The sequence below is a fragment of the Equus asinus genome, chromosome 8 (assembly GCF_041296235.1).
Source record: "Equus asinus isolate D_3611 breed Donkey chromosome 8, EquAss-T2T_v2, whole genome shotgun sequence".
NCBI classification, from domain to species: Eukaryota; Metazoa; Chordata; class Mammalia; order Perissodactyla; family Equidae; genus Equus; species Equus asinus.
In genome coordinates, this window is record NC_091797.1 from 78,097,986 (window position 1) to 78,122,845 (window position 24,860).

The window sequence follows — 24,860 nt, forward strand, 5'->3', positions numbered from 1 at the left end:
CAGGCACGTGGCCGCCAAGGCCCGGCTTCCGCAGCCACATCAGCATCCAGCATCTTCTCAGAGCTGGAGTCCCGGAACCCAGGCCGCGCGGGGACCCCCAAGGCCGGCCTGGCCCCCACGTCCCCCAGTCTCCGGGGGCGCGCTCAGGGCTGGGCGCGGCCCCGCAGCCAGAGGCTCCGCAGGGCGCGCACCTCGCGGCCGTAGCTCTCGTGCAGCCGCGCGAAGGCGGCGGGCGCCCTGGGGGCCGAGGCGCGGCGGCGGGGCGGCGGCGGCGGGGGCGCGGGGCCGGGCGCGGCGGGGGCCGCGGTGCTCCAGGCGGCGCGGCCGTTCTCCCGGGGCGCGGGGCCGGGCGGGGGCGCGGCGGGCGGGAGCGCGCGGGCCGGGGGCGCGGGCGCGGGGCCGCGCACGGCGGCCAGCTGGCGCTCGAGCTCGCGCACGACGAGGCGCAGGTAGTCGAAGCTGGCGCGCGACAGCGCCTTCACCCAGCCCTCCAGCGCCGCCTGGCTCTCGGCCGCCAGCTCGTAGGCGCGCGCGCGGGCGCCCGCGAAGCGCACGGCGAAGGCGAACTCCTCGGCGGCCTCCACCAGCTCCACCGTGCAGCCCTCCAGGATGACGACGCCCGCCGGCTCGCGGCTGGCCGCGTCCTCGAAGTAGAAGAGCATGTTGCCGCGCAGCACGAACCAGCGGCGCAGGTAGGCGGCGGCGCGGCCCGCGCGCTGGAACAGGAAGCCCGCGCGGTCGGCCGGCGCGCCGCTCGTCGCGTACGAGGCCAGGCTGCGCTCGTTGAGCTTCATGGCCGCCTGCCTGCGGGGAGCCAGGGTCACCCGCCGCCCCAGCGCCTGCCGGGGCCCGCGCCCCTCCCCCTTCCGCGGGCGGTGGGGGGGAAACTGAGGCTCAAAGCGCTCCAGGGCCCCGCCCAGGCTCACGCACGCGGCCCTGCAGGAGCAGAGCCAGGACCGAAGCCCCGTGGGACCGGCCCCAGAGGCCAGGCTCCTGCCCCTCCTGCTGTCCTCCCGCCCCAATACTGTTGGGGGCTCCTCCCCACTGCGTGCCCCCCATCTCGTGCATCTCCCCTCGCTTAATCTGGCGGCCAAGCCAAGCTGGCAGGGACTGGCGTGACCGCACGTGACAGATGGAGAGACAGCACAGAGAGGTTAGAGACTCGCCCAGGGCCACCAAGCTCGTTGGGCGCAGCTGACGTTCAAAGCCATGCCTCATTCCAGGCACCTGTTTCCATCATCCCCGGGACCAGACCCGCTGCCCTTCGGTGGTCCCCAGCGGGTGCCAGCTCTGCTGATTTCCTAGCTCAGCTCTGACGGCCCCCATGAAATGTGGGTGTGAACAGACCCCACTTCAGAGGATTGGAGGGCCTTCATTCATCAAACATTTATTAAGCACCTACTGCATGCCAGGCACTGGGAATACAGCAGTAAAGAAAACGGGGAGGTCGCTCGTGGTGCTCACGTGCCAGTGCAGGTGAACGGAGCAGACAGTTAACAAACAGATGAAATACATCTGCCAGATGGTCTTACGTGCTGTGGAAAGTCTGACAGGGAGGGGGTCAGGAGTTCTGGGACAAGAGGAGTGTTTGATTTCAACAGGGGGGTCGAGAAGGCTGTACTGAGAAGGTGACATCTGAACAGAGACCTGCAGGAGGTGAGGAAGGGAACCCCTGGGACATGCCAGGCAGAGGGAACAGCAAGTGCAAAGGCCCTGAGGTGGGAACCTGCTGCTGGTGTTGGGGGACAGCCAGGAGGCTGGTGAGGCTGGATCCAAGTGAGGAAGGGGAGAGGTGGTGGATGCATTCAGAGTGACAGAAAAGACTGTTATGAAATAATCCAGATAAAGGGCCCAGGGCGGGGCCCACACTTACAGGCAGGGGATGGGGAGCGCACTGAGGAATCTATGCACTTGGCCCGTGATTTTATCCGCCTTTGCCCAGGGCAACACTGGCCAGGCAGGACTTGTCGGGAGGTGGTACAGGGTGTCCAATGTGGCCACACCTTCCCCTGGGGTTTTGCATGGCCACTTTGAGGACCCACCTCGTGCTCCTGCCTCACAACCCCACTCTACATAGGACAGTAGCTACATTTCTCAAGAGGCAAAGTAGGTCAAGCAGCTAGAATGCAGTAGGCGCTCAATTAATGTTCTTTCCCAGCTTGCGTGGTGCCTTACTCAGGCCTTGGAGGAATGAGGTATGGGTGGTGGCTCTCCTGGGAGCGGCAGGTCACAGGGGGCCCAGCCAGGCAACCTGACCCAGGGCAGAGGGGGCGATTGCTCCCTCATCTCACTTGCCTAGTCAGTCAAGAAAGGCTTCCTGGAAGAGGCAACATGAGCCGTGATTTAGTAGTGGAGATCAGCCTGTCCTGACCTAGCAGCCAGGACAAGGCCAGAGCCCATGAAGGCTCAGGGTCTTTAATCCCTGCTCTGCCTCCCTGAGCTGTGTGACTTCAGACACGGGCTGCCCCTCTCTGAGCCTGAGTTTCTCTCTCTGCAAAATGGGACTCATGCATTCCCTCCCCGCCACAACAACTCCCAGGTGAACCTGGCCCCGTTTCCCTCAGGAACCACCCACCCTACTCGCCCCATTTCCCTCCTGCCTCTCAGGCCACCACTCACCTCGCCGGCCTCTGCCCAGCTGTGGTCTCGACTTGCTCTTCTCTGGACTCAAGTGTCAGTTCTGCAGTGTTAGGGCTGTGTGACCCTGGACAAGCTTTAAGCCTCTCTGGGCCTCTGTTTCCACATCTGTAAAACGGGATCACAACAGTGCCTAGGTCTGGGTTGCTGTGACGATGGCACAGTGACCATGTAGAAACGCTCAGCACAGAACCAGGCACCCGGCGGTAGCTGTTGACCTTCTTCTTGGCCCCCAAGTGCTGCCCTCAGTGCTTTGAGCAGATGGCCCTTGGTTCCCCTGCACCAACCCTGATCACTCATCACGTCCGGCTGACCCCCTCCGACCTCTTCCCCCTCAGCAGGCCCTCTCTGCCCACTGCCCTCCCCTTCCAGGCCCCGTGATGGCTGCCCAGACGGCTCCGGAGCCCCTCCACTGGTCCCCGGCCTGCGTCCTCGCCCCTTCCAGGCCATGTTCTCCAGGGCAAGATCCTAACTCCCTCCCAGGCCCCTCGCCGGGCCCCACTGAGGGACCCTGTTACAATGAAGCCCAACCACAGCCTCCTCCGCCCTAAACCCCCCATGGTTCCCGATTGCTGAGGATCAGGCTCGGTCCCCCGCAGCCTCCCAGGGCCCCCCCCCCCACCTCTCGGCCCCGCTGTCACGCAGCTCCAGCCACCCTGGCCCCCTTGCTGTTCCTCATACGCATGGGGCATTCTCCCACCTCGGGGCCTGGGCCGGGCTGTTCCCTCTGCCTGGCATGCCCTTCCCCTATCTTCCCAGGGCCGGCTCCTCGTCCTGCAGTTGGAGCTCAGGGAGGCGGGCCCCACCCGCCCTGTGTCCAGGGACCCCCGCCCCTCTCCTGCACCCCAACCGAAACTCACCTGCGTCATCTCTGCCTGCTCGAGGAGGCAGGGGACTCCCGCGCTTGGCATGTAGTTGGCGCTCACAGCCCTGTGGAACGAATCAGAGTTATCGTCCCACAGCTCTCAACAGCCCGAGACGGGACTGTGCCCCATCCTGCATTCACCTGCAGAAACTGAGACACAGAGAGGTCAAGCAACTTGCCCAAAGGCACAAGGCTCTGCCCAGAGTCGCATGTTCTAGGCACCCTGCCCAAAGGGGCTGATCTTGAGGTCCCCTCACGCTGGGCGGCCCTCCTCCCTCTGCTGCCCAAACGGGGCCAGCCTGCCCCCCGTCACCGGTGGCGTGGCACCCGGTCCTACCCATGGCCCCGCCAGCTCCAGCCCAGCACGAAAGGGGGGCAGGAAGCAGCAGGGCCCCTGGGAGGACCCGGTCCCGCTTATCTCCCCGCACTCACGCTGTTTTCCAAGAAGTTCAGAGTCCGCTGATTCAACGGCCTGCGGCCGGCAGAAAGCTGAAGGGGCCAAGTTCTCGCCTCCTCCAGGGTGGGCTGGGGGCCTTGAGGAAACCACCTCACCTTTCCGAGCCTCAGATGCGCTGGGGAGGGTGCAGTGGGCTAAATGAGGGAAACCCACTGGCAGCTACGGGAAGGCCCCAGGACGCCCGCACCACGGTCCGGGCTCGCAGCCCCTATCAGGTGAGGGTAACATCCGGCCCTCGGGGCGGCTGGAATAAGTGAATCCTGGAGAGCCATTTTTGCAAGATGCTTCGCAGGGAGTGAGCGCGCCCAAAGACGCTGTCCAAGGGCTCCAGGGACACAGCTGGCCCAGAAACCAGCACTTGCAGGAAACGGAGGCACGGCACCGTGGCGCTCACTTCAAGGAAAGAAGCCGGACCGGCAGGTCCTGGCCTTGGATTCGGCTCCCACCAGGGTCCCCCAGCAGTGGGCCTCGGGGAGAGGGGGTGTGGCAGGTGCAGGCCGAGCGACACGTGCCGCGAGCCCTCGAGCGCGCCCGCCCCGCCTGCCCGGACTGGGGCCGGGGACCGGGACCCCCGCAGGCTGGAGGCAGCCCCGCAGAGGCTGGTCCTCCGGGTCTCGCCCCGCTCCCGGCTGCCCTGCCCCTTTGTGTGGGGTGTCCCCTAAAGGACAGCCAGAGCCCCACGTGGGGGTCAGCGACCGCAGGGGGAGCCGACGGCGGCCTGTGCGCAGGGTCCCCCGCGGCCGAGGTCCCCTATGGGGCCGGGGTCATCGGCCCCGTCCGCCCGGCAGCGGGGGTCCCGAGTGGGGGAATCACGCCGGAGTGAGGCGCGCGAGGGCCGATCCCCGCGCTCTCCGGACGGCCGGGGACCCCGAGGCCCACCCACGCGGCCCGGCGCGCGCCCCCCGCAGGTCCCCCGGGCCGGCCTTACCTCGCGGCGCGGCCTAGGGCGGCGGCGGCACGGGAGGAGCGGGGCCGGGGGGCGGCCCGGCCATGGCCCGGGACCCGCTCGGGGGCGGCGACCGCGGCGGCGCTGCTTTGTCTCCGGGACTGCCGGGCCGGCGCAGCCGCGGGAGAGCACGACTCGGACGGAAGGAGGCGGGGGCAGCCGGACGGTCCACCGCCCGCGGGCGCGCCCCTTTAACCCTTCCCGGCCCGCCCGCGCCGGGCCCGCCCCCGCGCTCGGCCCGCCCCCGGATTGGCCGGCCCCGGCCCGGCCCGCCCCCGGATTCGCCACGCCCCCCCTTGGGCCCGCCCCCGAAACCACTCTTAAAGGGGCTGCGACCGGCTCAGGAATCCCCAGTGCCCTATTCCAGGAAAGAGGATTCGGTTTCGAGGCTCCACGCGTTTCCAAGGCCTAAGTAAGGACAGGCGGCGGATTCGCCCGGAAAAACATCGGGGTCCTGGGCGGGGGTGCTCGCTGAAGCCCTGGGCCTGGAGTCGCAGCTCCTCCTTGGGTAGGGCTGGCGGATTTAGCAAATTTAACACCCAGCTACATTTGAAACATAACTCTGCTGAAAATTTGTGGTTTCTTGGAAAAAGCTGAATGCGGGACCTTCGGGGCGTTCTGACGAAGTCAGTAGAGGACCGTACTAGATGTACAGGATGCCTGGCGACCCCACCCCCAGCCCCAGGTGAGGCGGGAAAGCTCTGGAGTTGGGCAGGCTTGGGTTCAAGTCCCACTGAGCCGTCTGTCACTGTGGGGCCTTAGAGAAGTCACTTCACTTCTCTGGGCCGGTTTCCTCATCTGTTAATACAGACAGTCGCCGGATATGAAGTTCACGGCAGACAGTAGGTGCTCTCGACAAATAGGAATTGCTGTTCTTTGTTCTGCTTAGAAGAACACAGCCCCACCTCCCTGGACCTGCTCTTCCTGCTTCCTCCCCGCCGCCCTCCAGGCCTCCATCACTGTCCAGTCCCGGCCTGAAGGCAGCAGAGACACAGGACCGACCAGGATCATATATTCATTCTACAGCCTCTCACTAAGCACCTACTGTGTGCCGACACTGTTCCAGGCACGGTTCCTGAGTCAGTGAACAAACAAGTTCTAGAAGTGATTCCTGTTAGGAAGACTCAGCTATGGCAGTGGGGTAGATTTTAGACACAGTGGTCAGGGAAAGCCTTTCTGAGGTGCAGAGACCTAAAGGAGGGGAGAAGGGAGCCCTATAGGTCTCTAGGGGTAGGGTGTCCAGGCAGAGAGAATGGTAAGTGCAAAGGCCCTGAGGTGGGCCCATCCCAAGCATGTTTGAACAACAGAGAGGAAGCCAGTGGAGCTGGGGCCGAGTGAGCAAGTGGAAGAATAGTACGAAATGAGGTCAGAGAGTATCAGCAAAGCCAGGTTGCTTAGGGCCTTGTGGATCATGGGAAAGATTTGCTTTTACTCTGAGAAGAATGGGGAGCCATGGGAGGGTTTTGAGTAGAGAAGGGATGTGATCTGTCTTAGGTTCAGCACGGTCCCTGGCTGCTGTGGGGAGGATGGACTGCAGAGAGCAAGGGTAGAGGCCCCAGGAGACCAGGGAGGAAGGTATTGCAGTAGTCCAGGCAAAAGATGATGGTAGCTAAGAGCAAAGCAGAGGCAGTGGAGGTGGAGAGAAGCAGTTGAATTCTAGAGCCTGCCTGATAGTGAAGCCAGCACAGAGGAAAGCGGGGCCACAGCCACGACGTGGAGAGAGACAGGTACCTGATGATATCTGATATCTGCTGAGCTCCTGGATCCAGCTATACCTGATGCTGCCATAACTCCTCAGCCAGGAAAGGCAAGCTGGGATTTCCCCCTAATCTAGATGCTTGCCAGTTGAGGAAAATGCCAGGTACAAGGACATTTGGGCTTTGGTGTGGGTAAAACTTCCCAGAGGTCTGTGAGTCTTGGCTCTCAGAGCCCCTCATGCTAGAGTTGAGATTTGACCTGGGCGAAAAAGGCAGAAATCGGAGCAAGGCCCTGGCATCTTTTAAAAATTATTATTCCTTATTATTTATTTTTTAATTGAGGTGAAATTCACATTAAAAAATCATTTTAAAGTGAACATAACGTATAACATGGAGACGTGTTGGTAACACTGAATTATAGAATTGAAATTTGCAAAGGCAGCAGAACTTCGATATTCTCCCCAAAACAAATCTGTATAGAATGATGAACGTGTGAATTAACTAGAGGGGAGGAACCCTTTCACAGTGCAGACACGTATCCCATTGTCACGTGGATACTGGAAATATGTTACAATTTTGTTCGTCCATTACACCTCAATAAAGCTGAAAATAGATTTAAAAAAAAAGATACAGCTTCCAAATTTAAAAAGTCACCAGCAAAAGTAAAAGCAAGTGGACAATCGGTGGCATTTAGTCTGTTCACAAGGTAGTGCAGCTACCGCCTCAGTTGAATTTGAGAACGTTTCCATCACCCCAAAGTAAGAGCCCGTCCCCATCAGCCTCGCTCCCCGTCCCCTCCCCCAGCCCCGGCCACCACCCGTCTGCTCCCTGTCTCCAGGGGTTCACGTGTTCTGGATGTTTCCATGCGTGGAATCACACAGCACGTGGCCTCTGGAGTCTGGCTCTGTTCACGGAGCATCACGTTTTCAGGGTCCGACCCTGTTCCAGCGCGTGTCGTACCCTGTTCCTTTGTGGCTGAATCCTGTCCCGCCGTGTGGACATGCCGCCTCCTTTGTCCTTTCATCGCTGACGGATGTTAGGTTGTTTCCAGCCTTGGCTGCTGTGACCAGCGGAGCGTCTTTGTGGCTGGCGCCTGGAGCGGGCTGGAAAAGGAACAGTGTTCAGAAGGACTGGGAAGGGGAATTTGAGAACCAGAACTGGGTCGCGGCTGCCGTTACCAGTCCTGATGGTGTTCCCTCCAGACCAGTCTCGAGCCCGTCACTTCTCCATCTCTGCCACCACTTCCCTGCCCCAGGCCACTGTCGTCTCTCGCCCAGTCGGCTGCATAGCCTTCCCTCAGGTCTCCCTCTGCCCCTGCACCCCCAAGTCCATTCTCCACCGCGGGATCCTAGTAAAACTGAAGTCAACGCGAGTCACGGCACTCTCTTGTTCAGAGCCTTTCTGTGGCTCCCCATTGCCTCAGGGGCAAGTCCAGACTCCCGCCCGGGAGTGGCAAGGCCCTACTTGTCCTGGCCCCTGCCCGCCCCTCCAGCCTCCCCACACGTGGTTTCCTAGCCCCACTCCCTCAACTGCAGCCTCCTGCCACGCCTCTGTTCCCCAAATGCACCGTGCTCTGGGCCTTTGCACATGCTGGTGGTGCCCCTTCCAGGACTCCTCCTTCAAGCCCTCGCTCAGCCATTGTCTCTTCCAGGAGGCATATGAGCCCCAGCCCCACCCCACTGGGTCGAATGCCTTTGTTTCCTCCAGGCAGTCAGTCTTTCAGCCAACACTTAGGGAAGCACTTCTGTGTCCCAGGCGCGGGGTACACACGGCAAAGACAGGCAGGGATGCGTGTCCACAGCAGCGCTACTCACACTAGCCAGCAAGTGGAAGCAGCCCAAGTGTCCACCAGTGGGTGGGAGGATAAACAGAATGTGGTGCATCCGGACAGTGGACTATTACTCAGCCCTAAAAAGGAATGGAGTGGCAATGCCCACTAAAATGTGATGATCCTCGAAAACATTATGCTGCGTGAAAGAAGCCAGTCACCAAAGGCCATGTGTTGTGGGAGTCCAATTATGTGAATTGGCCAGAATAGATAAGTCCAGAAAGACAGAAAGAATTTTGGTGGTTTCCAGGGCCTAGGGGGAGGGAGGACGGGAAGTGGCCACTTAATGGGCGTAGGGTTTAAAAAAATGGGTGTGGGGTCTTCCTTTGGGGTGATGGAAATGTTTGGAACCTGATAGAGGTGGTGGGTGCACAGCATTGTGAAGTCGTAAGTGCCACTGAATGGTGGCCTTTAAAGTGGCTGATTTTATGTCATGTGAATTTCACCTCAATAAATGGTTAAAAAAAAAAAAAATGACAGACAAGCTCCCGCCCTCGCTTCCCAGGGTAAACAAAGGAAGCAACATCTACAGTACACGAGCCGAAGTTCGGGGTCGGGAACCACCGCAGGGACGAGCACGTGTGCTGTGAATGAGGACGGCGGGCCTGCCGTTTTAGAGGGGAGGGGCCGGAGGAGACCTCCCAGAGAAGGTGCTTTGGGGTAAAGACCTGAAGGAAATAAGGGCACAAGCTGTGCAGCTATCCAGAGGGAAGAGCATTCCTGGCAGAGGGAACAGCAAATGCAAAGGCTCAGAGGCAAGAAACGTATCAAGGAGGCCAGTGTGGCTGGAGCAGAGGCAGCAAGAGGGGAGGAGAGATGAGACCCAGGAGGCCTGTGGGCTTTTCTCAGAAGGCTGGGGAGATGAGGAGGAACTTGCTAAGGAGATAAGAAGCCACATGAAGTTGGAGAAAAACCAGAAGCCAGTTGGTGGCAGCGTACCTGGTTTGGGGACTGCCCAGCCCATGACACCAGTCTCCCCCCTGTGAGCAGGCGGGGCCCTGAGCGCAGGGAGTCTTGTCTGCTTTGTTCTCTGCCCCGTCTTCAGTGCCCGACACATCGTAGGGACAGTCTTCCCAGGAAGGTGCCCACAGGACCTGCCATCTTGCACCCAGCCCTGTCCTCGGACCCGCCCTCTTCGCTCGGCCACCAGCAGGGGAGGACGATGGGCCCCGCTGGGGTCCGAGGCCAAGCTTCCTTCCGCGGTGGCTGCCCCACCCCAGCAGTGGGCAGAGGCCACCAGCCCCGGGAAGGAACTGAAATTGTCCTCCACCACAGTGCGCTGGCCAGGCCCCATGCGGGGAGGGACCCAGGTCCCAACTTCGAGGGTCCTCCCTTGGTACCTGGGCTCCACCAGCTGAGGCCCGGGCCTGGGCGAGCGAACTTTGCTGAAGGCGTGGGGACCAGGAGTGTCTTGCCGGCTCCCTCCAGAGCATCCTGAGGAGGATGGGAGAGCCCGCCTTGAAAGGTGGCATTGCTGACTCCTCTCCTCGTCCCCATCATCAGTTATGGGGCGTCTCATGCCCCGTCCCCAAACCCTCTCCTCTGCCGCCTGCAGACCCCCGAATTCCTGACTGCTTTCCCCCCAGGAGCGATTTAAACCACCTCGGAGTTTCACCTGCTCCTTATTAATAACCAGGACATACTGCACGCCGGCACAGGGCCGAGTTCCTTTGACCCAGACCATCATATTGAACTCTCCAGCCGAGGCTCAGAGAGGGTGAGTAACATGCCCACGGTCACACAGGAAAGGGCAGAGCTGGGGCTGCCACCCAAGCCTGTTGGATACCAGCCCATGTTCCTAACCACCTAGCCACCTCCACTTCAAGTCCGAAGAAACCCCTCCTGGTACCGTCCTAGCAAACCCCACAAACTCACAGCCCCTTCCCCTGACCCCAGCCGAGCCCCGACCGGAGCGCTAGCATGGCTGCCTCTGCTGTGCGTGTCAGGTGGAATGTGTTTTCCTTCCTGCTGTGCCAGGTCGGGACCTGAAGGGAGCGCTGGCTGGCGTGGCCCCTGAGCCACAGCCCGGACTACAGAGTGCAGGGGGAGGTCTCGCATTTCCCGTGAAGCCCAGACTCACAAATCAGTGCGGGACCGCGCTGCGAGCTGGAAGTCACTTAATGTGCAGCATGGTTCCCATCCCCACTCCGCCATTCTCAAGCTGTGTGACCTTTGGGAAGTCACTCACCTCTCTGTGCCTTGGTTTCCTCATCTGTGAAACAGAAGAAGGAACACCCCCCCCATCTCATAGGTGCATGAGGGACTTCAAGAAGAATAGCTCCTGCTTACTGAGCACGTGCTGTGGGGTTTGCTTCTTACGACAACGCTGAGAAGTAGGAACGATTTTGCCATCCCCATTTTACAGAAAAGAAACCGAGATGACATGGCTAACCTGAACTCACACTGCGAGGAAGTGGATTTGAACCCAGGCGGTCCGGAGTCTACACCTTGCTGCCCGTTAGGTAATGACACAAAGTCCTCAGAATGACACTAGCATAGAGTAAGTGCTCAGTAACTGTGCCGTGTTACTACTTTCTGCTCACAAGTTTTGGCTGGCACTTCAAACATCTTTGAGCAATAAAAAAGTTTTAAAATAACTAAGTCATTATCTGGGAAAGATGCTGTTTGGGGGTAAAGAAAATCAAAATATAAGGCCCTTGGGGAAAATTTCTAATTTAAAATTTTTAAATTAAAACTGTTAATAAAAACTAAAAAGTTTTGGTGCCAGACCTGGGTTCAAATCCCAGCTTGGAATCTGAGTAGCTATGTGACCTGGGGCAAGTCACTTCACCTCTCTGAGCCTCAGTTTCCTCATCTGGAAAAGGGAGATGGCAAGGGTTGTTGGAGGGTTCAGTGAGCTACGAGGCCCTCGCTAACTTGTCACTGTCTGTTTATTTAAGGGTTCACTCGCCGACAATCTTTCCCGGCACGAGAACAGAGACAGTGTCTGTCGTCTTCGCCATTGTATCCCCAGTGCCTGGGACAGGGCCCAGCACGTAGTGGAGGCTCAAAAATCCCAGCCTGCTGGGCAGAGTGTCCTCCTGCCCCCATGGGGCCCCAGCTCCTCTCAGCCTGCCCAACTCCTGGCTCTCCCAACTTCCAACCCCAGGACCATACCCTCGTCTCCTGTTTCAGGTATGAGAGGCCCATGAGGCACCTTCACATGATATGGCGACTGGGAGGACCCACTGGTGTTCTGTGGCAGGAGTCTCTCAGTTGCCAAGTGGCTAAAAGCTGCACACAAACAGGCTTCAGCCACAGAGAGATTGACTGACTCACATGGCTGAGAAATCTAAGGGTAACTGCTTTCAGGTATGGCTGCATCTAGGTGCAAAGCCCATATCATCAGGACTCAGTTTCTCTCTGTCGGGTTTTGCATGGCTCTGAGTGGATTCATTCTCAGGCCACATGGCCCCCAGAAGCTCTGAGCTTATGTTCTCCCAGCTCCAAGAGGAGTGGAATAAAACATTTTCTTATTGGACTCTTCTGCCCAAGCCTGGAGTTGATTCTCACCGGCCATGTGGCTTCACCTGCCTGTCTTTGAACCAATCATTGGGGTGGGGACGAGAAGGCCGTCCCCAGGGAACATGTTGAACCGAGATTTCATAGAAAGTCAGGTGCTGTTAGCATAACAAGGGAAGTCCAGCAGCCACGCTCATGGGAACCCATTTCAGCAGTGAGGGGAGCCCAGCTGGGGGAAGATGGAAATGTGGGGCTCGCTGCTCTCCACACACCCCTCCGCCCTCAGCTTCCTGCTTCTGCGTCTAAGAGTATTGCCTCGTACTTCCCTCTCTCCTCTCCTCCTCTATCCTTGGCCCTGTGACTCCTGCTGCCTCAGAGAGGTAAAGTAACTTGCCCAGGGTCACACAGCCAGCATATGAGGCGGAGCACACCCAGGCAGCTAGCCCCAGCGTCCTGCTCTGGGCCCAGGAATAAGCAGAGTCTGACCATTCGCCTGAAGTACACCCAGCCCGGCCCCAGGTAGCTGAAGGGAAGTGACTCAGCGGCCTGAGGCTCTGCAGACACTCCCGTTCAGTCTGGGTAATTCAGGGCCCTGTCAGCCCTCACAGCCCTGCAGAGGACCCTGCGGCCCCCTTACCCTCAAGCTTCCTCCTGCCGCGGCTGCATTTCCCCGCCCCTCCAGCCAGTTTCTGCCCCTCTCTGTGCAGGTCAGGGTCCTCCTCTCGGAGATGACCTGCTGGCCTGGCGGCATCTTCCTGTGCCGCCTGCGCCCACGGCTCACCCTGGAGCCGTGCTCAGTCACCCAGTGCTGGCGAGGGGCTCAGGGTGGCGACGGATCTCAGAGCCGCCCGGCCGTTCTGCAGGCGAGGAGTGGCCCACACTCATGTCACATCCTCTGTGGGACCATCCCCGGGCTCTGCCAGGTGCGGGCAGGGAGACCAGCTTCCCAGCCTCCTGCAGCCCACTTTGGGGGTCGAGACCAGCCTAGGGGGGGACTGGAGGAATAGAGTGGGCGCAGCCCCGACGCCCTCCAAATCCTGCCCCGTGAGCTAACACTTTTGTTGTCACGTTTTTTGATTGAGGTGACATTCACATTTCCATTGTAAAGTCCGTTTCAGTGGCACGTGGGACATTCACAATGCTGTGCCACCACCTCCATCTACTTCTAAAACGCTTTCATCACCGGAAGGGAACCCCACACCCAGTAGCTGTCAGTCCCGTGCCCCCCTCCCCCAGCCCGCGCACCCACCGTCCGCTTCGTCTCTGTGGGCTTGCCTGTTCTGGACGTTCCACGTCGCTGGTCTCATACACGTGCGGCCTTCTGCGTCGGCTTCTTTCACTGAGCGCCACGTTTCGAGTTCATCCACGTGGAGCAGGCGTCCTTCCCTTCGACGCCGCGCGTCCTCCCTTGGTTTGCGTGGCTGAGGATGGCCAGCTGCCGTCTGTGCACTCGTCCGCTGACGGGCGTTTGGGCCGTTCCCACATCTCGCCCATTGTAGCTGCTGCTGTGAACGTTCGTGCGCAAGTATCCGTTTGAGCACTGTTTGCAATTTTGGGGGGTTTATACCTTAGCTGACATTCGATGCCTCTTTTAACGTAGCCGGGAGGGGAGTGTGAGCGGTGCTCGGGCGCCTGCCCCTCAGCGTAAAGGAAGCTGACAATAATCCGGTCACTGATCGAGTGTCCCGCGCTAAGTGCTTTGTGAGGGAGGCACTGGGCTCATCCCCATTTTCGCAGAGAGGTCGAACCAGCGGGGAGGCGCCGGAACCAAGGCTCCCATCGTGAGTCTGTGCGTTAGAGTCACCATCCACCAACAATCACCAAGGACCCACCATTTCATTTTGTGTCAACACAACCTCTTGAGCACCATTATAATGTGTGCCGGGTTCCTACCGTGAGCCCAGGTTCAAAGATGAGTGGAACTGCAGCCCCACCCTGCAGGAGCTCAGAGTCTGGGGCTACGCAGATGAATGCATGAGTAATTGCAACATTAGGGACGAGCCCTCTGTCCCTTGGACGCTTGATACAGAGGAGGCAACGCCCCCAGGGAACCCAAGTAGACCTCAGGTAAAGGGCACAGTTCAGGTGTTTTTGAAGGATGTATAGGAGTTTGCCAAGCGGAGGAAAGGGAATCAGAATGCCAGGCAGTGAGAACAGGACGCGGGTCTGGAAACATGAAACAAGGGACGGAAAGAAGTCTGGTGTAACTGGAGCGGAGGGCGTTTGGTGGGTATTTTCAGGAGGTGAGGTCGACAGGGATGCGGCTGGGAAGGGCTTGGAATGTCAGGCTGCCGGTATGGGTTTTGCTCAGAAGGTCACACAGCCACGGAAGGTTCAGAGCAGGGGAGAGACATGGCCCATAATCACATTCGTGCCTTGGAAATAAATAATAGGCGGCATTTGAGGAGCACTGACTGTGTGGCAGAGACCTCAACACGAATCATTTGACTTTTCACCACAATCCTAGGAGGTCGAGTCATCCCTTATCCCCATTTTACGGACGAAGAAACTGAGGCTCAGAGAGCCCAAGTCACTTGCCCAGGGTGACCCAGCACCAGAGGAAGAAGCCGGGCATTAAACCATGTCCCAAATCCGTGTTGTCGACCTTGGTGGCCGTTTGACGGTGGATCGGAGGCCCCAGACCTGGAGCCGGGGTGGGGCGTCCAGGGCGGCTCCGGGAGGAGGGGCCGAGGCTTCGCGGGAGCCTCCGCCGCCCGCCAGCGCGGGGCCACCAGGGGGCGCCCGAGCCCCGCGTCACCGCCCGCGGGCGCGCAGCCTGGACCGGGCCCCGCGGAGCCGGGCCGCGCGGGGCGGCCGCGGTAACCAGGTTGTCCGGTCTCTGCGGAGCCATCGGGGCCTTTAATTACCCGGGTTGGAAGTGCCTAATTGTCTGCGGGGCCGCACGCCACTGAGTCATTTCCCCTCCGAATCCACATCCCCTCGCGGAAGAGGGGGCGGTCCGCGTTTGCGCGGCCGGGCTGGGGGCCCCGGGGGTGCGCTTGGGGCGCGCGGCCGCCGCGGGCGATTTGGGCCAAGGTCGGAATTCTGGACCCCGAGTCCTGGGCCGCTTACCAGCCTTGGGACTGGGGCAGGTCACTTCTCCTCTCCGTGCCTCAGTTTCCCCCTCTGTCGAAGGGAGGGAAACAACACTCTCTCCTTCCTACAGTTGTTGGGAAGACTAAATCATTAATCCATGCAAAGCCCTCAAAATAGCGCCTGGCACATAATGTCCAATAATGATTAATTCTGTTATTACCCCATTATTATTATTATTATTATTTGGGCGTAGTAAGTCGTTGAGAGCTGTGTTCTGCGATCGGACAGGTCTTGGGTCCAGGGGTCTGCTTCAGTCGCTGAGCAGCCGTGTGACTCTGGGCACGTGGCCTCCGATTCCTCTTCCGAAAAGTGGGGTCGTTCCTGGCAGAGCCCTCACGGCAGGGATGGGAGGGGGTGTCCTGCTCCCCGGGAGGTCTCAGCTCCCGTGCAGACTTCCGGAGATGGAGTCCAGATTGTAAAGCGCTGCCTGCTTTCCTGAGGCCGCCTGGGGCGGGTTTCGGAGTGGAAGTCGCTGGGAGGGTGGAAAGGGGAACCGGGCGCGGGGAGGAAGCTGGACGGAGCGGCCCCGGCACCTGCTCGCCCCTGGACCCGCCCGGGAATCCGGCGGAAAGAGGAAGGGCCGCTGACAGAATTCCTTCTGGCCGGGACTCCCCTTCCTGACCCTGCCAGCCTCCGCTGGGCCCTGATGGGTGGGGAAGGGGCTGGCTGGACACCCCCAGAGCTGTCTTGAGCTCTGTATTCGTTATGTGCTATGTCATAAATTGCTCTGCAACTTAGTGGCTTAAAACAGCATTTATTATTTCATATGGTCCCGGGAATCTGGGAGCGGTGTAGCCAGGTGTTTCCGGTGCAGGCTCTTTCCTGAGGTTGTAGCCAGACATGGGCTGGGCTCCCGTCATCTGAAGGCTGGACTGGGGCTGGAGGAGCCACTTCAAAGGTGGCTCATCTGGGGCTGTTGCCCAGAGGTCTCTGTTCCTTGCTGGCTGTCAGCAGGAGGCCTCCGTCCCCCACCACGTGGGGCTTCTCCATAAAGCTGCTTGAGCGTTCTCAGACGTGGTGGAAGGAGGAGGAGCAGAGTCAGAGAGGAGAGTGACAGCAGCCAGGGGAGGGGGAGGGGGCCTCCAGGGAGTGAGGGAAGCGAGGGATGGGAACATCGGTTGGAAGGGCATCCTGGGCAGAGGGAACAGCCATGCAAAGGCTCTGAGGCGGGAGTCGGAGGTGGTTTTGAGGAGCGGTGAGGAGCCCAGTGTGTTCCAGGGGTCACTTGATAGAGTGAGCATGCAGGACGTTCCCTGAGCGCCTGCTCGGGACCGGATGGCCTGCACAGTCTCACTTCCCTTCGCCCTGCTACTGTCACGCCCATTTTACAGACTGCGGCCACTGAGGTTTAGGATGTGGAGTCTCACGCAGCAGCGCTGGGATGAAAACCCAGGCCTGGAAACCTCCAGCACCAGCGGTCTTAGTCCATTTTGGGGGGACGTAAACATTCAGTTCATTGCACTCTGCCCTTGGCCCCCCAAAGTTCACACATGCAAAATGCGTTCCATCCCAAGAGCCTCAAAAGTCTTAGTTCCTTCCAGCATCAACGCAGAAGTCTAATGCCCAAAGCCTTCTCTAAGTCAGTTGTGAGTGAGACTCAAGGTGCCGCCATTCTGCGGCCGATTCCTCTCCAGCTGTGAAATCAAACGTGCGCTTCCAGAATGCAACCGCGAGAGGACGGGCATAGGACAGAGGTGGAAAAGAAAAAAGGAGTGGCAGGTCCTGAGGAGTCCAAAGCCTTCAGGCTCTAGAATAATCCCCTCTGGCCAGATGCTCTGTCCTCCAGGCATGCTGGGGCTGTGTCCCGCTTTCCAGAGCCCCTGGGGTGTGGGGTTCTGCCTTCTGGACACATTGGGGTGGCGTTCCTGCCTTCGAAGCTCTGCTGGGCAGCGGTTGGGCCCCCAAGGTTCTGTCCGCCCCCTGGCTTTGCTGGGCACCACTCTGGTGGGGACTCTCCCTGGTGACCCTACCCTCAACGTGGCCCCTTGCCTGGGTTGTGAGCTGGCAGCTGCTGCAAAATCTAGGTGGAGGCAGCCATGCCCGCACAGCTTTGGGGCACAGCCCACGCCGCTGGGGGCCTGCTGGAGCCAGAGGGGGCGCTGACCGGGACCCACCCGGGCAGAGCGAGCAGGGGTGGCTCCTCCTTTGAAATCGTCCTGCCACCCAGACCCTTGCATTCTGGGATGGGAGGGAAGCCCCGATGATCCGCGAACCGCCTCGGGCCTCTCCCCTTGTCCTGGGCCAGCTTCGTCTGCAGCGCTCCTCTTCCTCCGGGCCCTCAGCAGAATGGCCCGTAGGGGTCCGTCCTGGCAGTGCAGACGTTTTCTAGCAATCACCCCAGACTCCTCCAGCCTCTACCCAGCACCCAGTTCCAAAGCCACTTCCACAGTTATGCGTGTTGACTACAGCAGCACCCCACGTCTGGGTACCAGTTTTCTGTCTTAGTCCACACGGGTTGCTATAACAAAATACCGTAGAAATTCTGCTATGAGTAGTTTATAAACAACACAATCTATTTCTCGCAGTTTTGGAGACTGGGAAGGCTGAGATGGAGACGCTGGCAGATTCGGTGACTGGTGAGCGCCCCCCGTTCTGGTTCACAATCGGTGCCTTCCAGCCGTAACCTCACGTGGCAGAGCTGGAGGGAGCCCTCTGGGGTCTCTCTCACAAGGGCACTAATCCCATGCATGTGGCCTCTGCCTCCTGCCCCATTCACCCCCCTAACACCGTCGCCTGGGGGTAAGGATTTCAACGTGAATTTGTGGGGGGCTGGAAACATTCAGTCCAGTGTCGCAGCCATTGCCTGGCCAGGGGGCAGCCCCGGGCTCAGGCCTGCTCCTCACCTGTGGCCCAGACCGTGTTCCCAGCAGGGGGAGGACGGGTCTGCAGAAGCACACTCCACAGATGTGGACATCGAGGCCTCCACGCACCGGCTGGTAACCTTGGGAGGAGTCTTCGCTCTCCAGCCTCAGGGTCCTCATCTGTACAATGGGCGTGAGGGTCTGTCTCCCACAGGGCAAGTCTCTGTGACCAGCATGCTCCACAGCCACCCCTGAGGGACGTACGACTCACATCCACTTACAGTCATGCCTCGATTAACAACAGGGACACATCCTGAGAAATGTGTTGTTAGGCAATTTTGTCATTGTGCAAACATCAAAGAGTGTGCTCACACGAACCTAGATGGTATAGCCTACTACACACCTAGAATATGTGGTACTAATCTTGTGGGACCACCATCATATATGCAGTCCGGGGACCACCATCATATATGCAGTCCGGTGGCTGAAGCACTGTCGTGTGGTGCATGCCTGTATAGATTGTAATCAACACTCTCTCTCTCTTTTTTTTTTTCTTGGTGAAGAAGATTGCCCCTGAGCTGACATCTGTGCCAATCTTCCTCTATTTTCTATGTGGGACACCTGCACAGCATGATGTCGGTCTGTGCCCAGGATCCAAACCAGTGAACTCTGCCGCCAAGCAGAGCGTGCGGACTTAACCGCTAGGCCACAGGCTGGCCCCTAATCAACACTCTTTATTGAGCACATGCTATTCGGAAGTGTTGTCCAGCCTCCCAAGCCCTTAACGTGAGTTTTCTCATCAAATTCTCCCCATGCCAGTGAGGTCAGCCCTGTGACTGTCCCCATCTTACAGATGAGGAAACTGAGGCCTAGAGAGTCCAAGTGATCATACAGCTAAGAAGATGCAGAACACAGACTTCTAAAGCCATCTGGGTGACCCCAGAGCCTTGGTTCTTAATTAGGGGCCCCTCTGACAATGGCGTCCTGTGCTTGAAGGGCGTCCTTGAGAGATCCTGATCAGGGCTAATGACTCCACTTTTCAGGGCTCGGTTTCCTCACCACACGATGGGGATAGTAATATCAACAATAGCGCCTACCCCGGGCGGCCGCGAGAGTCGAATGAACTAACGCATGCAAGATGTCAGAGCTGCGCCGTCCGGCCCAGGAGCCGCGGGCTACATGTGGCTCTTTACACGTTACTTCATTAACATTAAGTAAAGTTAAAATTCAGTTCCTCAGTGACATTGGCCACGTTTCAAGCGCTCAAGAGGCTCATGTGGCGAGTGGGGACCATATTGCACAGGGCAGACAGAACATTTCCATCATCACAGGAAGTTCCATTTGTCAGAACTGGTGTGGAGCAATGCCTGGCCCGCAGCAAGGCTCAAAGACTGCTCACCACGTTATTGCTAATCCTACATCATTAGCTGTTTAATGATAGTATCGTATCTATTACTCTTAATCCTATTCTCGCCTATTGTTATTTTTATATTTATTATTACTTGTCCTGTAACTATTAAGTGCTGTTAGTCCTATTATATCACATTTATTGTTAATCTTATTACTAACCTGTTGTTATTTTATATTTATTATGCTTAATCTTGTAACCATTAGCTCCTATTATTACCATTTATCCTAGACTTGTTAGGTGTTATCATATTTATTGTTACTACTAATATCCTATTCTTATCTAATATTCGCTATTAATCCTGTAACAGTAACTATTTTTACTATTAATTAGACTTGTTTATTGTTATGTTTTTATATTTATTGTTATCAGTCCTTGTGTTGGCATCCTGTACTGGTTAACTTTTGTTTTGTTATTAGTGTTAACTGTTAATGTCACTATTAACAGTATTAAGCAGTACCTGTCGATATGGTCGTTGACTATTGTTTCGTTGCTGCTATTAATCCGGAGAGCCTGGGCCGGAACCGGGCAGGCAGCAGGTGCCCTCGGGGTCAGCGTCTGTCCCCGCAGGGGGACCTGCTGGGCGCCGGCCCTGCCCGTTTCGGGGCAATCGGCCTAAACCTCTTGCTCGCGGCGGCCTGTGAAGGGGGAGGAGCCGCAGAGATGCGATCACGGGCCGAGCTGCGAGGCTCTCCGAATCTAGGGCAAGGCGGCGGCAGGGGCTCCTCGGAAACCTCTCGCCTTTCTAAGGAAAACAGAAACGAAGGTGCGACGTCTCCATCGCGGAGAGCGCTGAAACGAGAAACTGGACGCTGGAGGGGACGCGCGGCGAGAAGAAATTCAGCGAGAAAGGAAACCGCTTCGGGCCTCAGAGAAATCTGGCGAGAGAGAAGCCTTGCACTGTGATTAAAAAGGGGAAGAACCACAAGTCTCCATTTAAGTCAGCAGAACTGCTGTCTGGCAGCGAGAGGGAAAGTGCTTGTGGCTGGCAGACTTCAGCAACCATTTGACAACTGCTGTGTACCCGGCTGCTCTCTTGGTACCACCTGGCAGCTGTGTGACTGCAGGCAACTTACTGCTCTCTCTGGGCCTCAGTCTCCCGAAGTGGAATAGAGAGACAATAATGTGGGGAGATCAGTTTACGCCTCCTGATACCTTCCCCCTCCCCTCGTCCCACACCCTCGGATGCTGGGTCACCTCCTGCAGGCTTTGCAGCTCAAATCCAAAGGTCAACAGGTCCTTCTGCTCAAAACCCTCCATGGCTCCCTATTGCCCTCGAGGGAATTCCCAAGCTTGCCACCAGGACCTTCAAGTCTCCATGGGACAGGCCCGCCTTTCCGACTTCAGCTCTTCCCATCTATCCCCACTGCCTTCCCAACGTTCCTCGAACACACGGAGTTTCTCACCTCCGGACCCCTGCACTGGCTGTTCCTTTGGCCTGGAACACCTTTCCCTCAGACCTTGTCACGCCTGGATTCTTCATGCCCTGGGGTGGGGGGAGGGGTGGTCTCAGCTCAGATGTTAGCTCCTCAGGGTCGCTGTCACCGAGCCTCCAGTCTGACGGCCCCTTCCGGCTCTCCATCCCGTAACTCTTTGTCCACCTTCATGACACAGTATCCCATTTATTTATCTGTGCTCCGTGTCGCCTCCCCAGAGTGTCAGCTCCGGGAGGGCGGGGAGATTCGTCTGTCTGGTTCACTGCTGTGTCCCCAGCATCTAGAAGAGTGCCCAGCACACAGTAGGTGCTTAACACTTATCTGTGGAAAGCACACGGTTTGTGGCCAGCTCTTTCAAGGTTATTGGACACCAAGGACCCTGCAGCCGACCAGCCTCCTTCCCCCTTCTGCTGGGGTCTGGAAATCCCCACCTTCTGGGGAACCCCTTCCTGTAGCTCCGAGGGCAGGACTCGGGCCTGACGGTCTAACCAACACTCACAGAAAGCGTTTTCTCTTGGGCCAAGCCGCAGGCCGCCTGCCTTCACGCATGAACTCATTTCGTCCTCACGCCCCTCAGTGGAGCGGGTACTCTTATTATTTCCATTTCCTCGGTGGGGAAATCGAGGTATGGAGAAGTCACGTCATATGCCCACATCTAGGAAGACGGGGAGGCAGCGGAATGGAGGGGCGCGCTGTCTGGAAAGGGGTGACCCGGCCCCTGCGGGCTGGGGGCGTGGGCGACCCGTTTCCTGTTGTGGGAGGGAGGGAACAGACTTTCCTCTCTCCCCGACACCCGGGCTGGCTGAGCGTGTGCGCCACCCCAGACTCGCGGGGACCCCGCTGTCAACCTCACGCCACATCAGGCCCGGAGAGAAAATGAAAGTGGCCCGCAGACAGGGAGGCCCGGAGCGCATGGGCGTCCGCGGTCTGGGAGGGCTTCCCGGAGAAAGGGGCACTCCCGGCGCGGGGGACGGGCGGCTCGATAGAGGGCGGTCTACACGGGGGGCACAGACACGAGGGTGGCGACGGAACCCGAGTGGGGGGCTGGGGCCGCGGCGGGTCGGCGCAGCGGCGCCGCGGGTAGCTGGGGCCGGGCGGGGCGGGGATCCTGCCCCGGGTGATGAAAGCTGCGGTCGCTGTTGCACGGACAGGTCCGGCGCGCGCAGATAAGGCCCGGCGGGAGGGAGTCGGCGGGGCGCGCCCCCTCGAGGCCAGGCGGCTCGGCCCGGCCCCGCCCCGGCCCCGCCTTTCCTGGGGCCCCGCCCCCGCAGCCGGAGGCACCGGGTGGCCCGCCCCCCCGGCCGTTCATTCCCTTCTTTAGGCTGCGCGGTGCAAAATCGGGTGGGCGAGCTGTGGGCGTGGCTCGTCCAGTCCCCGCCCCTCCCCAGCGCGCGTTGGAGACCCCAGGACCCGGTCAGCCCCGGAGGCGCAGGGGCGGTGGGCGTGGCAAGACCCGGCCCCGCCCCCAGGACCTGCCCCTCCGGCCCCGGCCGGCTCGCGGAGGTGGGCGTGGCCTCGCGCGGCCTCGCCCCTGGGCCCCGCCCCGCCGGACCGCCCCCCCCCCCCCCCCCGGGGCTCGGCGAGCGCAGCCGGTTCCTCTTTACATAACGGCGCGGGGCGGCATGGGCTCGGCCGCCGCCTCCGCCCGGCCGCCCGCCCGGACTGTCGCGGCCCGCGGTGGCGACGGCGGCGGCAGCAAAGTTTCCCCGGCGGCGGCCCGGGGCGCATCCTCCCGCAACTGTCAAGCGCTGGCGGCGGAAATGATGAGGCGCTGGCCATTTTCCGAGCCCGGGTTTCCTGCCTGAGCCCCGCTCGGTAGAGCCGCGAGCCAGGAGCCGGCGCGCGGAGAGAGCGCTCCCGGGCGGGGGCCCACCCGCCCCCTCGGGGTTTCGGGGGGCCGGAGGCGCGCGACGCCATGGGCCGGCCGGGCCCGGACCCCCCGTGTCTCAGGTAAGGCGGCCTCCCCGGCGCTGCCCTCCCCCGGGGCCGGAGGGCTCGGTCCTTCCCGGGTCTGCGCGCTCACCCCCGCCTGAAACGCTGTCCTGCCGCTCACTCAGGTGGGGGCGCTCGGGGGGACCCTTCCCCGGCTCCTGCGACACCCTCCCGGCCGACACCCCACCCACACACGTGCTGGGATGGAGTGGGGAGCCAGGCGGTGGGGGAGGCGCCCGCAGAGGCTGCGGCTCCTACCCCCAGGCCACCCCTTAAAGCGGCCCCGCCTGTAGAGGCAGCATCCCCCTCGACTTGTGTCTGGTGGGAGGGGTCGGGGGGGGGGTCACCGCTCGGTACCTTGAAAGTGAAAGTAGTGAAACTGAGGCTGCGAGATGGAAGAGCCCTCCGGCGCGGCCCCTCCCTACTGCCCCAGGCCATGTGGCTAAGAGGGAGCCCCCGATTCCAGAAGCCCCTCTCCCCACTTTCTGCATCACCGAGGTGAGCCTGGCCAAGCGGCCCCATGCCACTGAATTTGGGGGTTCCCAGAGGTTAGGGATCCCAGAGCTCAGGTCTCTTTGGCGGGTACCCTCACACCCCTGACCTGGGCCACGGGAAAACCCTCCCACCCAAAACAGGCTGGGGGTGTGTTGGCGCTCTAGGTCAGGGGCCAGCTGGGAGGGTATTTGAGAGGCCCTTAGTGTCTGGTGCAGAAATCCCCTCCGTGCCCTCCCTCTGGCCATCGGGGGCTTTTGGGGCGGTGGGGACTGCATTTGAGGAACTGGGGAGGGGTCCTGCCTGCCTGCTTGTCCCGCTTCTTTTTTTTCTTTAGTTTCCTCATTCTCCTGTTTCTCTTCCCCATTCCCGGGCACGATGATGTAGGTGAGGAGGTCATTGCCTGCAGCTGGGGGCCTCCAGGGAGAGGCATGGCCAGGCCTGACTGAGTGGGAGGAAGTGAAATCGGGCTGCGGGTGGGGGCTTTGGAGCAGAGGGCCTGGCAAGGCCGGGTCTGCAGGGCCAAGGTCCAGCTTTGGGGCAGGAGGGGCCGAGATCTGACCTACACCCCCCTTGCCTGGGGCATAAGCATCCCCTGACCCCTGCCAGCTGCCAGGCGCAGCTGGGACAGCCAGCCCATCCTGCCTCCCCATTTACAGCCCAGCCCGGGGCCCCTGCCAGGGCGGTGGGCGCATGGGTCTCCAGGGTTGTGGGCGCGAGTTGTGTCTGGATTTCCCATCACTGACCTGGCTGCCAGAGCGGAAACGGCGCTGGAGGCTCCCCGGGGCCTGCGGGGGCCAGAGACTCAGCCCTGATGGGGGGAGAGCAGGCGAGGCCGCCTGGGCGGCTGGGGTCAGCAGATGAGAGGCCAGGGCCCGTTGGGGAAGTTGGAAGGGTTTTTAATACGGTTTTTCTGAGCCTTTCCCACAACCCCCTCTATGGGAGGGGAAATCCTTCTGAGCCAAAGGGTGAGCATTCCTAGAACTTGGCGAGTCCCTGCGGGCCACGGCGGCAGCCGGCGGTATCCGCTGCTGGGGTCTGAGGACCGTCAGGAGGCTCAGCAGAGGAGGGTCTGGAGACTTCCATTCTCCCTCTGTCTCTTTCCAGCTGAGGTCGCGGGCAAGTGACACTTAACGGACCTCAGTTTCCCGCTATGCGAAATGGGGTAATAACAAGTTCGTGGTAGGGATTTAATAAGTCAGTGTGTGAAAAGCACCTGCTGCCTGGCAGAGAAAGGTCCACGTACAGGTGTGGGGGGTGGTTTTATCGTCACCACCGTTAGCGTCGTGGTCACTGTCGTGGAATGTCGTTCCTCAGCTTCCCTGGAGCGCCTCCTGCACCTGCAGCTCTCGGGGTCCCGAGTCTGGGAGAGGAATTCTGAAGACCCAGGCAGGAGGAGGTGATGGTGCTTCCTGGCCGTGCGGCCTTGCCTGACCACGCCAGCCTCAGTTTCCTCATCTGTCAAGTGGGTGTGATAATAGTACCTGTGTCGTAAGGTCGTTGGAACCGTAAAGAGTGAAGTCACAGTGTTTAGAACGGCTTGGTCAGGAGGAGTGACGAGGAGCAGTGAGGAGATGGGCATTATCTGGTTCGACACGGATGTCAGCTCTGCTTGTTTCCTTCTGATTTTCCACCCCCACCCCCACCCCTCTGCACCCTGGGCTTGATCTTTCTCCGATAAACAGGACTTCCTAACCCCCGTCAGATCCTCTGGAACCTCTCCAGATACGGCGGTTCAGCCTGTGGGGGCCCGTGGACGTCTGGGTCCAGCTGGGCCACCTCAGGACACCCTCCGCCTCCTGA

The 24,860-nt window shown here is 59.8% G+C and overlaps 3 protein-coding genes and 1 long non-coding RNA gene across 8 annotated transcripts in view; 2 read left to right on the forward strand and 2 right to left on the reverse strand.

Annotated features, from left to right (window-relative positions):
• Positions 1 to 5,028, reverse strand: PHETA1 (PH domain containing endocytic trafficking adaptor 1). 3 transcript variants are annotated; one of them, XM_070516093.1, is made up of 4 exons: positions 4,888 to 5,028; positions 3,498 to 3,567; positions 2,620 to 2,745; positions 1 to 804 (listed from the first exon to the last, which is right to left on the reverse strand). In XM_070516093.1, the coding sequence occupies exon 4, from the start codon at positions 792 to 794 to the stop codon at positions 144 to 146; it is 651 nt and encodes a 216-aa protein (XP_070372194.1). In that variant the 5' UTR covers positions 795 to 804; positions 2,620 to 2,745; positions 3,498 to 3,567; positions 4,888 to 5,028; the 3' UTR covers positions 1 to 143. The 3 variants fall into 3 exon arrangements, with proteins under 3 accessions (XP_070372194.1, XP_070372193.1, XP_070372192.1); XM_070516092.1 differs by lacking the exon at positions 4,888 to 5,028 and adding an exon at positions 3,935 to 4,073 and having other exon boundaries at positions 1 to 800; XM_070516091.1 differs by lacking the exon at positions 4,888 to 5,028 and adding an exon at positions 3,935 to 4,073.
• Positions 5,029 to 6,906: 1,878 nt separating this feature from the next.
• Positions 6,907 to 23,941, reverse strand: LOC123288088 (uncharacterized). 2 transcript variants are annotated; one of them, XM_070516090.1, is made up of 2 exons: positions 9,370 to 10,141; positions 6,907 to 7,705 (listed from the first exon to the last, which is right to left on the reverse strand). In XM_070516090.1, the coding sequence occupies exons 1-2, from the start codon at positions 10,115 to 10,117 to the stop codon at positions 7,623 to 7,625; spliced, it is 831 nt and encodes a 276-aa protein (XP_070372191.1). In that variant the 5' UTR covers positions 10,118 to 10,141; the 3' UTR covers positions 6,907 to 7,622. The 2 variants fall into 2 exon arrangements, 1 of the variants encoding a protein (XP_070372191.1); XR_011505336.1 differs by lacking the exon at positions 9,370 to 10,141 and adding an exon at positions 23,804 to 23,941 and having other exon boundaries at positions 6,908 to 7,705.
• On the forward strand, positions 10,011 to 11,910 carry LOC106842231 (uncharacterized). Its single transcript, XR_006531613.2, has 3 exons — positions 10,011 to 10,147; positions 10,796 to 10,892; positions 11,331 to 11,910. It is a non-coding gene; the product is annotated as an uncharacterized lncRNA (long non-coding RNA).
• Positions 22,450 to 24,860, forward strand: part of SH2B3 (SH2B adaptor protein 3) — a 37,169-nt gene continuing 34,758 nt past the window's right edge. For both annotated transcript variants that reach the window (XM_070516070.1, XM_044775874.2), the window contains exon 1: positions 22,450 to 22,583. The gene's annotated coding sequence lies outside the window, so the exon portion shown is untranslated. The remainder of the gene's footprint in view (positions 22,584 to 24,860) is intronic.